The 16,607-nt window shown below is 39.8% G+C and overlaps 1 protein-coding gene across 1 annotated transcript in view; it reads left to right on the forward strand.

The window, feature by feature from the left end:
- NEB (nebulin) overlaps positions 1-16,607 on the forward strand; it is a 224,786-nt gene that overhangs the window by 7,391 nt on the left and 200,788 nt on the right. Inside the window, 7 exon segments of the mRNA XM_019456312.2 lie at positions 1,378-1,485; positions 1,962-2,066; positions 2,769-2,873; positions 3,549-3,653; positions 8,576-8,680; positions 15,096-15,200; positions 15,825-15,932. Of these exon segments, the coding sequence (XP_019311857.2) occupies positions 1,378-1,485; positions 1,962-2,066; positions 2,769-2,873; positions 3,549-3,653; positions 8,576-8,680; positions 15,096-15,200; positions 15,825-15,932 (741 nt within the window).

Here is a 16,607-nt window from a genome sequence, read left to right on the forward strand (position 1 = left end):
TGATCTTTAAGAGTTGTATAGCGAAGAAGAATGTGTAGTTCAGAACACCAGGATCAGAGTAAGAACTCCTCTGAAATAAGGATTGGAATGTTCGACTATACCCCAGAACAGTGGATTTTAACTGTGGCCGCACATTGGGATCCTCTGGGAGGTTTAGAATTATGGATACCCAGGCTGTTCTGGTTTTATCCACGGTTGGGACCTGTGCATAAAGATTTTTAAAAGCGGCCCAGGTGGCTCTAACGTGCAGCCTTAGTCCAGAATCACTGCTGTTGAAGGTCCCTCGTCCTTAACTTTCCATGTGCAGTTAGACTGTAACAAGTTATACTGACTGGAAGCAGACTGGATCTCATTTATTGATTGTCCATGTGGGCTGAGGTCTCACTAGGTGGCATAGCCTCCAGCAGCTTTAAAAAAATGAAAAGCAGCTCAGGGGAACATTGGATTATATAGGACTAAATGCTTATGTCAAAAGCATCCTGTTGCGATTGGTCAGTAAATATTTATGTCTGGTTTAGTGTTAACTCCTGGGGACTATTTGGTAAATTTCTAGTTCAGAGTCTCGAATGATCTAAAACCTAGTTTTCTAAGACTTTGATCTGTAAAAACAAGATTATTTTGCCTCCTTTATCCTTGCGGTATTCAGCAAAAAATAGAAAATTTTTTGTCAGTTTGTTGCCATAAAGTCTCAAATTCTGACACTAATATCCTAGAACTTCTGCTAGCTTGAAGAAAATGTTGTCAAAGGTTTATAGTATTTTTAAAATGGTTACTGATAAAATCAAGAGTATAATTTAGATTGCTGACTACATTCAAGAGTACTATTGAAGCATTAATAATGATAAATTATACATGTTGTTATTAAAGTGAGAACTCTGTATATTTAGCAGAAATAACAAAATTGCATTCCTTTTCAAAATACTCCATAATTCAGACTTTCCATTAATTCAGCTGGTGTCTCAGCTATCTGAACCACTGAGATTGAACTCCTGAATGGAATATTTTTGCATTGTATTAGCAATCAAATCTTTTCAGATAATTTCTATATTTGCTAAAATTATTGAGGTTCTGGCTTTTTATGTGTGCATTTATGTGTGCAATAAAAACATTGAGAGAATCATTTTAGGGCATTTCCAAGACAATAGTCTGTAATAAAATTTCTACTGTCTCAAGTATCCAACTGTGTTTAGGAAGAGCAATTAACAAATCTATTTTAGTTTTTGCTGAGAATCAGGGTAGGGGACAAAAAGCTGTTATAACTGATAATTGTTAGAATTTGCAGGATTTTTTTTTTAATCTATTGGAGATAAATACATTGCCTGAAATTTCTGCTGCTGTCTTATCAGGTTTTAGGCTAATATCTGATACTCTTTTCAGAATAAATACAAGGAGAAGTATGAGAAAGCTAAAGGACAGCCATATGCCATCACATCCGATACCCCAGAACTTCGCCGAATCAAGAAAGTACAAGATCAACTCAGTGAGGTGGGCTGCATTGCTAAAAGAAAGAAGATAGACATGTCAAAAACATGCCCATCACTGGGAATTGAGGGCTTTAATTGGTGTAGAGAAAATGAGCAGTCGGATTGCTGTGAGCCAGTCCAGAAATCTAGAGGAAGTATTGGCTATAGATTATGTTGCTCTAAATGTGAACCCCAAGAGACCTCTAAAAGCTTGGCTTAGCAAGTTAGCTTAAGAGATAGGAGATGGTAAATTCGAATTCACTGTGGTCTTCCATGTAGGAGAGCAGGGAGGCTGAAATTCAGCCAGGAAAGCAGATATGCAATAAATGCAGGGACTCTGCAGATTTTTGGAGATCACAGTTTTCTACCTAAAATGTGGAAAGTCTGCTTTGTGGTGCAGACGTTGAGTCATTGGGTTAATGCCCTTTTGTTAGAAGATACCCTTTAGTATACTCACATGTGCATGCCTGTCATGAACTCTGTATATTATTTCTGCAGGTTAAGTATCGAATGGATGGCGATGTTGCTAAAACTATCTGTCACGTAGACGAAAAAGCAAAGGACATTGAACATGCAAAGAAAGTGTCGCAGCAAGTCAGTAAGGTGAGGTCATGTTATGGATGGCTGGGATGCTAAGTAGCACGTAGATTACCTCTACCTGGCCTTAGAGGAGAAAACTGGACAGGCCTGATCCTGCTCACCAGTCTCATTTAAATCCAGGGGCCTCATGAGCTCTGGTATCCACACATGTCAGGAAGGCTGCACAGATGACTGAAGTGGCCGTAGGACCTATGGTGGATTGGAGAGCATATGCCCTGCAACTCAGCTCCAGGCAGCTGCTATACAGAGTGCAGTCCCGATGTCCCCAAAGTCTCTGATTTATTTTTAAAGAGGCTAGGGAGCTTCATTTTTATGAGAAATGCTCAAATTTCAAATGTAGGCAACTAATTAAAAACATTTAAAAATAACACATAAGTCAAAAGAAACACGTTTACTATCCAAATTGAGCCAATGACCAGTAAGATTGCAGCCTTTAAAAGGAATCTATAGAGAATCATAATCATGATTTAGTTAAAAAAAAAAATCAGACTTTTCAAGTAAAAGCTTACTAATGCAGGAAAAGTATTATGGGATGTTGACATGGTCAATGTTTTCACCATTGATGCTAGTAAAACACAAAGGCACAAGGGCAGCCTCTTGTGTGAGGACACTTTGATAATGAAAGACTTCACAACACTGTGTTCTCTAAACCCTCATGCCCTTGGGGGAGACATCAACCACACGTCCTCTGCTCTTTCTGACTAGGTTTTATACAAGCAGAACTGGGAAGACACCAAGGATAAGTACCTGCTTCCCCCTGATGCCCCTGAACTTGTCCAGGCAGTTAAGAACACAGCCATGTTCAGTAAGGTAAGAGCTTCTGCTCTGTCATGACTTCTGTCTTCCTATGTCCTTCCAATGTGTAATTTAGAGGAATACCCAGTACTTTTGATAATCGGGAATGCAGTTCCTCAGTCTTTTTATGAGTATCCTTGAGCCATGCAGGTTGCAGGGGTAGGTGTTGGCAAGGAGGAACTGAGAAGAAAGCTGTGGAGTAGAGGAGAGGAGAGGGTCCTGGTGGGAGCCTGAGCAACCCTGATGAAGGAACACATTGGGAGAACGAAGATGCACCGGGGAACTGGCTCTGAGAGACCCACAAAGTATAGACCCTGGGCTACACTTTGGGTATTTCTGGCCATCACTCTTACTCAATGTTTATTTTCTGACAGAAACTATGCTAAGTGCCTCCCGGCTCCTTACACTTGGATTAGTACTTGTTGCAGGAAGCAGGTGAAGTCCCAGAGAAGAAACCAAGTCAGACACATTTACTCTTCTGAAAATAAGATTTGCCAGGAAAGCAGGACGAGCTATTAATAAATATGACTCTGACTGGGTGGAAAGGGGAAAGTTATCTGTGGATTCTATTTACCTTTGATCTCACCTTGCCCTTGGCTCTTTTTGCTATTGATGGATGAATTCAAAATTGTATATTTCTTGTAAGTGTGAGCTCACTTTCTCATAACTTTTCACTCTTTCCTGATTTAGAAACTATACACTGAAGACTGGGAAGCTGACAAGAGCTTGTTTTACCCATACAATGATAGTCCAGAGCTGAGGAGGGTTGCCCAAGCCCAGAAAGCCCTCAGTGATGTAAGTAAAATACAGTCAACCTCATTGGCAGGGTGGAATCAGAAGACCTCAGATTGTCTTCTGGCCACATGTTCATTGCAGTTCTTCTTTCGAAAAGACTAACTGTCATTATTGCAGATGAATACATCTAGAGTCATTATAATTTATGATGTCTACTTAAATCGGATTTTATAACTTATATTAGATATAATTTAGTCCAATCTTGTTTTTTCATAGGTGAAGAACCTGAGTCTAAGACCACATAGGTCATTAGTGGCAAAGCCCAGATTAGAGGCCTGGTCTTGTGATCTCAAGACCAGTGTTCTTTCCACTGCAGCATCTGCCCTCTGTCCCCTTGGCTGGGGTTGAAGTTTTTCTGTGACGTTACAGGGGCATTTTTAAAAACCTATTGAGATCATAGCCACTTTCCCAAACATATTAAGTGAAAAATGTTATTGAACTATCCTAATTATGAAGTCTGAATTGTGGTCTGTCCCCCTTTTTCTACATGGACTGCCATACTTGTCCAAACATGTTTGTGTAGTTACTTCGCAAAAAGCTCTTGCCATTGGGTGTACAAGGAGGATATTTCAGAGTTAGTAAAAATCAGCAGTCCCCTGGCCAGAATTTTAGCATTTTAGACCTTGAAAACAGTTAATTAGAGGAACTAAAAAGCCTAATAGTTTTAGTCCTTAGGTTGAAAGCAGTGGCAGCAGCAGAGAGCCCCACTCGATTCTAGCACTTTCCCTTGTTTTGAGGTTCTTTATTTCTTGACCCCTGGATTTGTTAGCTGCCGTATTGAAAAGACTACTACTCTAGTCTTCAGGAGAGCACTGTTTTATTATTTAACAAGTTGTTTTTCATTCAGTTGTCAACTAAGCCCCGGGAACCTCTTACATTCACTGTGAATGTAAGTCAGTTGAAATTTTCAACAAGTCAGTTGAAAATTACTGTGATTTACTTCCAGTGGATCTTAGGATCCTATCTTGCCCTGTACTGGAATTATGCATATTCATTTGATGGCATCTCCAGCTTTTGAGGTCTAATTTTTTATTGCCTCTCACTTGATATCATTTGCAAATTTAGTGGGCATATTTCTATCTCCATTTGCATATAATTGGTTAAAATATAGCATAGAAATACTCCTATCTTTCCATAGAGTAAGTTAGGAACTAATGAAGCCATAACAAAAATTTAAGGCCGTCTAATACACAGTACCCATTTTGATGTGTAGGGACCTCTTGTTTCTCTTTTAACTTAGCTTTTCGGTTCTGTATCTCATAAATCTACAATACTGTTGTGTAACCTTTATCAAGTGATCAATAGTTATCTGTTGAAAGTCCATTATGCATGCATACCTAGCAGGATAGAAAAGTATAAGAAGTTTTCATATCCTTTCCCTTGAGAATTTATAATCAGGCTGATAACATGAAAGTGTTATATATTAAATAACATGAAAAACTTTTTAATTTTTTTAATTTTATATTTTTATATTTATATAGAAAGCAAATTCTATAGTCTAATACTTGCTGAAAGACAGGGCACATGCAAGCAGTTAGCAAAGGCCATGTGGAAGTGGTAATCCAAAGGGAATGGGCAGTGATGAACAGGAAAGGCTTTTCAAGTAGAGCGAGCACTTGAACAAAGGGACAGAAGTGAAATGAGTCTAGAGAGGGCAAAGAAAGTGAATGCTGTGTGTGCCTAGTTAGGAGACCATGTTTAAGAAACTGGCAGCAGGACCTTGAAAATCAGGCAAAATCATATCATAGCTTTGACATGATATGTATTCAATAAGAGATATCGTATGATTTTGGTGGGGAAAACAATATGCTAAAAGCAAATGGAAAAATTTTACAGACAATACAGTGCATTGAGACTAGAAAAATTGTGATAATTTTAAGAAGGCTATTTTAAGTAATACAGAAGGATTGAAGGGATGACAGGGACAAAGGAGAAGAAGAACGGAATCTGAAGGTAGTAAGTATTGTAAAAGTGTTAAGGACATTGGATATTGGAGATGAAAGAAAGAAAGGAGCCATAGAGGAGTTAAGGTGAAAGACTGGTAGTCTGGGTATATAGGGGTACAATGGTAAATATGCATTCGTGGCAAGAGAAATGGAGTTGAGATAATGGAACATTCAGATCAAGACATTTTATAGATAAATTAGAAATTTCATACTGTTGCATAGGTGTGAGAGCAGGAAAGAGATTAACACTTGAGAGTCATCAGAATAAAAGTGACAGCTGCAGGCGTGACCATGTATGAGGGAGGCAGAACAGTGTATGCCCAAGGGCAGAGTTTTGGAGGACACCACACTTAGGACATCTGGAAAGGAGCCAGCCACGAACAAAGAAGTTGAAGGACAACCAGGAACTGCCATGTCATGTAAGCCTAGGAAGAGGTTTCCAAGAAGACACTTAATCTCCAAATGTCTCCCTTTACCCATAAAATGGAGAGATGAAGGGACACCTCATGCCACTCTAGTGCTATGGACTTTGAACAGTTAAAGTTGGCCACGTATTTTGAGATCTCTCAGTAGACTACATAATGGAGAATATATAACAATGAAGTAAAATCTTCCCATCTTTAGAAAAACTTGGCAGTTAAGGTATGGCTTTTATTCTTTATTTTTTATGTTTTGCAGATTAACTATGCACTAAGTATCAGATTACCAACATGCCTATGAATAATGTCAGTACCGTAAACTTCTACAGTTATTGGGCACAGAACCCTAAGCAAACTGTTGTTCACAGAACATACGACTGGATAGGCATGTAGATTTCAGACTAAGGGCTTGGATTCAGAGGCTTTCTCTCCCTCTCCTGCACCTTCTTCCAGTTTCTCTGAACCCTACTTACTATGTTTTTCTTGTTATCTAAGCAGAGACAAAATACTTTGCAAACCCCAAGAGAGTCCTTAAGCTGGCCAGAGTGCAGAATTCTAACTATACAGAATTCTGAATAAGATTCCTGAGAAGTTAGGACTTCCAGATCTGATTTCTCTGAAAATTCTTGACAGAATGTCATAGTTAGTAAACATTTTTCTTGATAGGATGTTGCATACTCTCTGAGGACTTAGCCAGCCATGGAAAATACCAATTGCCCTATGCCTAAAATAAAGTCTTCACTACTTAACAACAACAACAACAAAAAGATTGAGCAGTAGAATTAACATAAGTACATTTTAAAATTGCTCTTTTGTATCCCTGTTGATTTAATGTTCATAAAAGCTTTTGTTATAGGCAGTAGGTAGACATTATTAAGCTAAGACATAGCTAGACTTGGTTAAACCATGAAGGAGATGACTGGGACCCTTGAACTATCCAACTTCTTTATGTCGTAAATAAGAATACTGCCACATGGAAGGAGAAATAATTTGTAGAAGTCTCACAAGTGAGTAGGAGAAGAGTTGGGATGATAAATCTCCTTTTGTGATTTCCCCCAATGGCCACAGTGTATAAAACACACATTCAGAAATCAATCATTGAACCTTCACTCTAGTCAGTTTCTGTGCAAGCCACAAGTGTTCACAGATGAGCAGGTATGTTTTCTATCATCCCAGAGCTCATAGTCCAAGGTGGGACAGATGTGTAGGCAACCAATCACAGTGTCATCTGATAATTCCTTTAAAGGAAGTAAGGGCCAAGTTGAGTGAGATCCCAGGAAAAGGTCCTCAGGTTAGGGAGGGGAGACTGTGACGTGGAGAATGAGCAGCAGCTTGCAGGCACATGGGGAGAGTGTGGAGCTGGGGCATTCCAGGGAAAAGGGAACAGCAGGTACAAGGTTCAGAGGCATAAGAGGTTTTTGTGGGTCTGGGGACCTACAAATAGTTCTGCATTGTGGGGGCAGGGCTCAAGATTGGTGGAAGAAAATGTCTAAGTAGTCAGTAGTGGAGGAACAAAGGAGGGAAAGAGTGAAGGCGCTGCATGATTAATAGACATGATACTTATTTTAAGACAAGAGAGGCCTTTCACAGGCTGAAGGAAAGGAACCAATGAAGAGGGAGCAGTTGAAGCTGTCAAGAAAGAGAAGGGGCAATGGATGGATCTAGGTCCAGAGGGCTACTGGAGGGATCAGCTGTCTGAGTACAGGACTCCTGCCCTACAAGGGTTGATTCTCTGAACCATGCAGCAGGTGGGAAGGAGGGATGAGTACAGGGAAAGCTAAGCATATGTATAGCCTCCCTTTACTCTATGAGAGAGGAAGCTGAGAGTTGACTGGGGGCCTAAGGACAGTCTTGGGGTTTTACACTAGCCACTGAAAGTAGAGACTGACCAGAGATGCATAATGGGGTTTTCAAGCTTCATTGAAGGCAAAGTGGCAATTGGATACCATAAACTCAGAGTATCGGGCACAGAGCCCCAAGCAAGCTGTTGTTCATAAGCACGTATCACTAGGTAGGCACCCTGACTTCAAGCTAAGGGCTTAGGTTCAAGAGGCCCCCTCTCCCACTTCTGTACCTTCTTCCAGTGGCCCTTTTAATCATGCTTATCACATTATCATTATCCAATCAATAGAGTTGTGTGATTTTCTTCAGTGTCACTCATCATCCTGGATATAAGATTAGAGGAAGTGTGTAGTTGAGTTGATCCAGAGCTAGGGGTATGGTAGCTGATGTAAAGACAAGAGATTGGGAGTTGAGGATGCCAGTTAACAGAATAATTTCAACTGCAAATCATGGCATGGATATAAATGGAAGGAAACAGATCTAGGATTAATAATCTTGAAGAGGGAAGACTTAACGAAATAGGAATTGCTGGTAATACTGAGAGCAAGGGCGTGTAGCATCTGCAAGGATAAGTTACTGTTATGTGATAGACTAAAGTTTAAGACTTCAAATACAGATGAATACATGGTCTTTTTCAAAATTGCCAACAAATGGAACATGGGAAATAGAATAATTTTCTGTGGCTCATGAGCGTCTCTGTCTTTTATTTTGTCAGATCGCCTACAAAAAAGGTCATGCTGAACAGCAATCTCAATTCACATCTCTGCCGGATCCTCCAGATATAGAGTTTGCAAAGAAAGTGACCAATCAAGTGAGCAAGGTAAGTACATAGGACTGGCCTCCCTTGAAAACTCTGACTTAATAATCTCAAACATCAGAGAAAGTAAGTAAGGGGGATTTAAAGACCCAATGCCAACACTGTAAGGGTGTTTTTGCAATATGACTCTGAAAAGTCGGCAGCAAAAACATTACATCCATGAACATCATGGAACCATGTTAATAAATGTTTAGCCAGCTTAATGGCTCCGTGATGAGGAAATGTGAAAGCCGCATTTTGAAAACAGAACCTGTGCCCTGATGTCATTTAACATTTTGACTTGCAGGAGTGATACTAACAAAGAACTGAGTCCCCGCACGTTTTCTTTGGAGGATCTGATTGTTTTAATTCAGTGTACAGTTTTATAGCTGTCAGTCAGACATGGAGAAAATAAGAATGCATGTGTGATCTCTCAGACATAGCCATTAGTTTGACAGCCATGGGCAGTGCACCTCATAACTTTTAAAGCCCAGGCAAACAGCTTAGTCTGTCTATATTTAGGCTGGTAGGCTAGCTCTGAGGAATGCAGGCCTGACAGAGAATGCAGAGAGACAGATGTCCAACTGGTGACCAGACCCATGCTAAATTCCTATTTTAAATTGGTTCAAATCAGGCCACTTTCTCCTGGGATACTGCTGATTTTAAATACTTTTTTCTTGGCCCTCTGTGGAGTTGAGTCCCAGTTTGGTCTTCTGCTTGAATTTTGATGGAACCTCAAGGTTTCCATTTTGTTTAGGTATTTTGCAGGAAAGGATGTCTCTAGTAAAGAAGAAGGAAGAAAAGTTATGGATGATGAAGTCTATTCAATGATGTTTGTAGTGTCTGATATTGCAGACTACTAACTGTATAACCAGAGGCTATTTGGAGAATCTGCTAAGTACAGTAACTTTTCACTAATAGGAATGCCATGACCCTGAAATTTGCCCAGGACTAAGTGGAAATGAACTTTAGAACTGTCCATAAAGAGCCGGCCTACTGAAAGTGTTGATATTTAAATAAGATTGGGAAACAAGGGTGATGGAAAACAAGGGTGATGGACCTTTTTTTGAAGAAAAAGAAAAAGCTCCTTTCAAGTGGTTATTTGTAAAGAAAAATTTATTTTTAATTTTTATTTAAAACATATTTTAAAAGCTATCTTACTATTGCAACATGCTTTTACCTTGAGTGTGCAGTGTGGGTACTTGAATGTGATAAAAAATAAATCACTTTCACACTGCTCCAGTCTCCACTAATTTAGACACACCAGTCTAGAAGTGCACTCATCAATATAGTAGCCATCATCCACATGTGACTATTGAGCATTTGAAATGTGATTGTATAAACTGAGGGTCTTCTCTGTGTGAAATATACACTGGGAACACTTAGTATGACCAAATGAATGTAAAATAGCTCATTCATTATTTTTATACTGATTACAGGTTGAAATAATATTTTTGGACCTATTTGTTAAGTAAAAATATATTATTAAAATTAATTTCCCACCTGTTCCTTTTTACGTTTTAAAAATTGGCTACTAGAAAATCTAAAATTACACTGGCAGCTTGCATTATATGCCTGTTGGACTGTGCCACTCCAGCCGGATACGGTGGCATCATTAGCCACTTGAAAACCTCACCGGGGCTGGATTTGCCCTTGTGGAATAACAATGTGAGCCAAGGGAGAATGGGGGAGGATGAAAGTCACCATATTTGGCTGTTTATCCCAGTCTTCCCCAAATACCAAGTTCTTAATGGCTGCTGTGCATTCAAAATAACACTCACTTTAGGAGGAAATGCTTATGATCTGTAGCAGTCCATCCAAAAACAAACCATCCAATAAGAGAGGAGTCGGGCTGCAGGTGGAGGAGAAAGAGGTGATTTTGCTGTGGGACCTACCTCTTTTCTCTTGAAGTATTCCCCATGGTCATGGGCTCTGATGCATGTTTCAGTATCATCATTTCCTTTCTTTCCAAAATAGATTAAATCCCCTTATGTACTCACTCTTATGTATTTAAATTCAGCATTTCCTTGTCTGTGTCTCCCAATACATCCCTTTGTCTTATAGCCTTTATTTCATACATTAATATAATGATCGTATATCTGTAATGATTTATATTGCTTATATATTGATTATATTCTGTTTACCAGCTTTCCTTACTGTACCTGTCAGAATCAATTCTCTTACCTTTGTCTTTGGCCAAAGGCACCAGCTCCAATACCAGCACTCATCCTGGCTCAGCTGCATTTTGTAGCCCTAACACAGAAGGACAGGCAGGCAGGGTTGTTCATTAAGCAAGCCTTCCAGGTGAGGACACTATGCACACTACAGCCAGCTGAAAGTGGGGTCCTGAATGCAACATTGGGAAGTCCCTTTAGTTTCTCTGTGCTTGCTTCTCTGCTTCTTTCCAGATTCGTAAAAGGAGAAATGTGAGACTTCAGGTTAGAATTTCCAGTTCAGGGACGTAGAGTTGAAAGGAAAAGCTCTGTTTCCTCTACTCTCTATGCGTACTTCTGCCACCAAATGGGTTTTTTACCACACCAAACAAATTCTCTGACGCTAAATTGGTGTCCTATAATTCAGTTCAATTGACATTATCTTCTTGGAGTTAGCTCAGATCTCACAGGTTAAGGGCCCAGACCCATGAGACTACCCCTACTTCAGACACTAGTCATAAGTCTGGACCTCCCATACTTTGGACTATAAATCCGGGTTCCCATGATCCCCTCCTCAAGTTTAATAATTTGCTAATAATCGGCTCACAGAGCTCAGGGAAACCCTTTTTTATGTTTATTACATGATAAAGGACACCGATGAACAACCAAGAGAAAGAGGAACCTGGGGTGAGGTCCCGAAGGGTCCCAAGCACAGGACCTTCTGTCTCTGTGGAGCTGGGGCATACTACTCTTCCAGCATGTGGATGTGCTTACCAAAATGGAAGCTGTATGAATTGTGTCCTTCATGGATTTTTATGGAGGTTTCATCCCATAGGCCTAACTGATTATTAACTCCGTCTCCAGCCCCTCTCCCCTCCTCAGAAAATGAAGGGTGAGGTGGAAAATTCCAAGCTTCTAATCATGGCTTGGTCTTTCTCATGACCAGCCCCGATCATAAATCTATCCAGGAGTTGTCTCATTGAAACAAAAGACAACCCTATCACTCAGGAGATTACAAGGTTTAGGACTTCTGTGTTAGGAACTGGAGGCAGTGACCGATATATACTATTTCACTAGGATGTTTTTTAAAAAATATCTTTCAGGAAATACTGTTACACAGCATGAAGATGCCAAACTGTGATCTTCTAAAACCACGGAAAGTCCTCTATAATAAAGAATTAGGGGGAGATCTCCATTGATAGCAACAGAAGAGATTTGGTTGAGTAAGGAAAGCATCCCTGGGCCCACTGTAGGCAATGAAAATACCAGTTGGGAACCCCTCCACAATTCTGAGAGGATAACTTGTCTTCAAATGAAACTGTCAGAAGTCCCAGTATTTAGCTACTCATAGAAAAGAGTGAAGAGTGATTAACTAAACTGGCTTTGTATTCCTTCCGTTTGATAACCACATCAAAACCACAGATGCAGATAGGGAAAGTAGAAAATGAAACCATGTGTTTAAGTAGGACATTAGTGTGTCCAATTTGTGGCCCAATGGAAGCACTCTCAGCTCATTTCTGGGGAGGAAGGACTATGGGGAAGCAATTTTACTACATCTGTTAACATGCAGTTACTCTCTTGCCCACAGAAGGTGTTTCATAGCTTGTAATTGACTCAATGTACTTTCCTCTGTTAAGTGAACACAGAATCTTAGAGAATATTAAATTGATTCTTGCTGCCAGATTTCCATTGATTGGCTTTACCTATGACAGAGTTGGACAGAAGAATTAGAGTGGGGTTGGGGGGAAAGTTGGATGTTGGACCCTGGTACGGCTAACAATCTCTGTGTACCACATAAGTACTCAGGCCTTGCTGCCAGACTCGTAGAATAAGACCACTTGGTTGACAGAGGAGGTACCACATAGACACATACCTCACTCTCCTTCTCATTCCTCAAGCTGCAGGCCTTCAGCCTTTTAACTCCTCTCCTACCTATAGATGGAGGGGAAGGCCATAACTTCCTCAATAGATAACAAGCCCCAGCCTCTTTCCTTACAATGAAAATCTTCCCACACTTGGGAATACTCAGGGGTGGATTTTGAGAGATCCAACTCTATGGTGACTGGTTTATGAAGAGGAAGAAGTGGGGAAGGACTTTGGGTGAGGGTGCTGGATGGTCTTGTACTCTTATTTTTCATCGTGTTTTAATATCTTTTAAAAAATCAGACATCCATCTCTTAATGTAAGAATTTTAATTTTCTTAACAAATCTACATATGTGATTCTAATTATTTCTTCACAATAACCCAACTTTTGGATCTCATTAAGAGAATCTGCCTTCTCAATTTTAAATCCTATCACAAAGTTCTGGGGATATATCAGGCCCAATTGCCCCTATCCCCTAATCTTAAAGGTCTCTTCCTTTGCCAGCAAGCAGAGAAAGGGCAGTATTCCACCAAAAATGTGGATTTGGAGGTCTTAACCTGGGGTGTGTATACATCAAGAACCTCTGAAGTTGTGTTTATGGGCATTTTATAGCTTTCTCAGATTTCTGAAGAGGTCTATTAGCCAAAAAGATTAGAAATACTTCTATAGGCAATCAGCAAATCAAAACATCCGTTTTGACCAATTGAATTCAGTCAGTTTTGACTGACTAAAGAGTTGACTTCAATTTTTAAAACTTCCAAAGAAGAGAGTAGGCAAATTGACACTTAAATGTAAATATTAGCTCAACAAAGATTTTCACTGAAGAATACACATGCGTGTGCATACACAGACACACACACACAGAATTTTCTCCAGAGTTTCTTACTCTGTTATGCTAGCAATGTTGGCAACATTATTGTTATAATTATTATACCATACATTTGTTTAGCACTGAAGAGTTTGCAAAGGACTCTTCAGGGTATAAACTTATGTAAACTTTTCAACAGTCCTCTGTGGAAGGAATTATTATTGCCGGTGCTGTGGTTAAGAACCCTGAAACTTGGAGAGGCTAAGCCACATCTTTGGTAATGATGGACTTTAGTCTTGGGCTCAGAGCTTCTGAACTCCGTCCCAGGAATCTAAAATTTATAGTTATGAAAAACACTTGGCTAGCATTTAGCGTATTAGCCTCTTGAGAAGAATGGATAAAGGCATTTGAGAGAGGGCTGAGCATCCTTTAACTCAAACTCACTGGCTTTGCATATCACTCATCCTTGGTACTGGTTCTGTTGAAGGTATACCAGAAAATCACTTTCTTTTTTCCTGAAGAGTGAAGTGGGGGTGTAGGCATGCAGACACTTTGAGACTTGCTGGTTGTTAACACATTTCTATGAGCCAAGAAGGGGAAATTGTTATAACCCAGCTCTGGCTCATATGCCCAGGTTTGGGATTGACTGGTTGAATTTTATTGTAAACATATATATTTTTTTAATGTTTATTTATTTGAGAGAGAGAGAGAGATGGAGCATGAGTGGGGAAGGGGCAGAGAGAGAGGGAGATGCAGACTCTGAAGCAGGCTCCAGGCTCTGAGCTGTCAGCACAGAGCCTGATGTAGGGCTTGAACTCCCAAACCGTGAGATCATGACCTGAGCCAAAGCCAGACGCTTAACTGACTGAGCCACCCAGGTGCCCCTAATTTTATTTTAAGAACACTCTAGGCCAAGGCAGTTTGAAGTCACATATCATGGGCTTAGTTCAGTTTAGTTTTGTTGGACATGCATTTATGAGGTCACTTTTGTGTGATGCATTTTGTGTTAGATTCTGAGGATATAAACATAAAGAAGACATAATTCCTCTCAAGGCTGCTCACAGCCTGGGGTTCAGGTAGAATGGTGTGTGTGAATAAGATGGGGCAATTTTTGAATTACTTACGAGTTCTCATTAAAATTTCAAGTCTAAATTGGAAAGTGTTATTCATTAGCCTTCAAGCCAAATTTTGTGGTGGCATTCCTTTCTGGATAATTAGAAGTTTTGGTAAATCTCAGAAATTTATGGCTAATTTCATCTGGCATGGAAATGTGGGTTGAGTGGTTTTGTTATAACTCTGAAATATAAGTGGAGGATGTTCCTGAGTCTCTTCCCTCAAACATCAGGGAACATCCATAAGTTTTGAATGAACTAAGTTCCCAGACTCAACAAGAAGGTGGTCAATTATTACCTCTACCCTCTCGCCCAACTTTTTTGTTGGGTAAATTGATACTATCCTGGAACATTTGAAGACATCTATTAAGAACTTAAGGACCATAGTTAAGATATGTTTTAAGTTAAAAAAAATTTTTTTAAGCTGCCCATTACCACTTAGTTTTCTATCCTATTTGTCAATTTCTATATTTTCTATATTTCATCTTTTTTTTCTCCTAGAACAAATACAAGGAAGACTATGAAAATAAAGTCAAAGGCAAATGGAGTGAGACACCTTGCTTTGAAATTGCAACCGCCAGAATGAATGCTGATAATATCAGCACAGTAAGTAGGAAGGAATGACCAGATGTTCTTAGGTTGAAAGTGTGACCCTTTCTTTTATGACTTCAGACCCCCAGCTGCATCTAAAGTGGTACCAGAACATTAGAGTCCGGGTACCCCTTCATGGGGGTAAGATCTGTATAGAGTTCCTATCAAGAAAGAAATTCCCCTCTCTTTCGAGAAATACTGCTTTGATCAGATTCCATTATTCATGCCTCAACTTTCATATGAACAATACAGTTTCAAAGTGAGTACAGGTTAAGGGGGGCCCTTTTAAATTTATTCTTTGCCTGGGGAGCCCAAACAGTACATTTATGAAACTGATTAGTTTCTTCCCTGATTTTCTTCACTGAAAAACACTCTTTCTTTTCTCTTAAGTTCTCTACCCCTGGCCTTTTAGAGCTCCTTCTTGAAGGCTGGTTTTCAGCCTATTATAATTGCTCCAAATCTCTGTTAAGTTGCTAATTGTTTTTGTGATGGCACTGCATTCTCTCATTGTAACCTGACTTGTGTAAGCCAAGAGGAGCAGCTTTGTGTAACCTCTCCCACCAGCCCCTGTCCTCCCATGTGAAACCTGTGCACAGTCTATGCCCACAGCCATTCTCCAGTATGTGTAATGTCTTACAGAGGAAATACCAAGAAGACTTTGAGAGTATGAAAGACCAGATCTACTTCATGCAGACCGAAACACCAGAGTACAAAGTGAATAAACAAGCTGGGGTGGCAGCTAGCAAGGTATGAGGGGATGCTCTCATTTGTCATGATGGTCTTAGTGTGGGTGAATTTCCTATAACTCTTGCTTTTGTATATAATGGGGAAAAAAGCATTCTTGGGGAACAACAAAATAAATATTCTGGGGTTATAATAGGGCTACCAATTTTTGAAAAACTTGGCTGTGTGTGACCATTAACAATACTAAATAACCATCTTTAATATTTCATAAATGACGTTTTGATACCTGCAAGTAGAAAGGCTATCCTCTCAGATAGGAGGATCCCCCAAGAAAAGACAACTGGCGACCTTATATGAATATGGACACTCCCACACTCACCATTTCCATTATTTTTCTTATTTTCCTACTAATTGGTGAAAATCTAGTCACAGACAAGATAGACAAATTCATAGATATGCATATACTCTATAGACTAGACTTTGGTAAATAGAGTCCTTAGCATTCTAAAGCACTAGAAAAAGCATAAACTTCAAAGCCAATCAGACTTGATTCAAACCCTGGCCTTGGCTCTGCTGGAGCAGTGAAAGCAGGAGGATCATATCATCTAGGAAGCTATTTCAGGATTCAGGTGCAAAATAGTGATGTTTTGGATCAGGAACAGGGCAAGGCAAGTGATGAGATGTACTTTGAAAGGTAGAGCTGACCTAGTTTGCTTTTGGGTTGGATGTGGGATATGT

This window comes from Panthera pardus, unplaced genomic scaffold (assembly GCF_024362965.1).
Source record: "Panthera pardus isolate Hobbes unplaced genomic scaffold, ASM2436296v1 HiC_scaffold_10, whole genome shotgun sequence".
Taxonomy (NCBI): domain Eukaryota; kingdom Metazoa; phylum Chordata; class Mammalia; order Carnivora; family Felidae; genus Panthera; species Panthera pardus.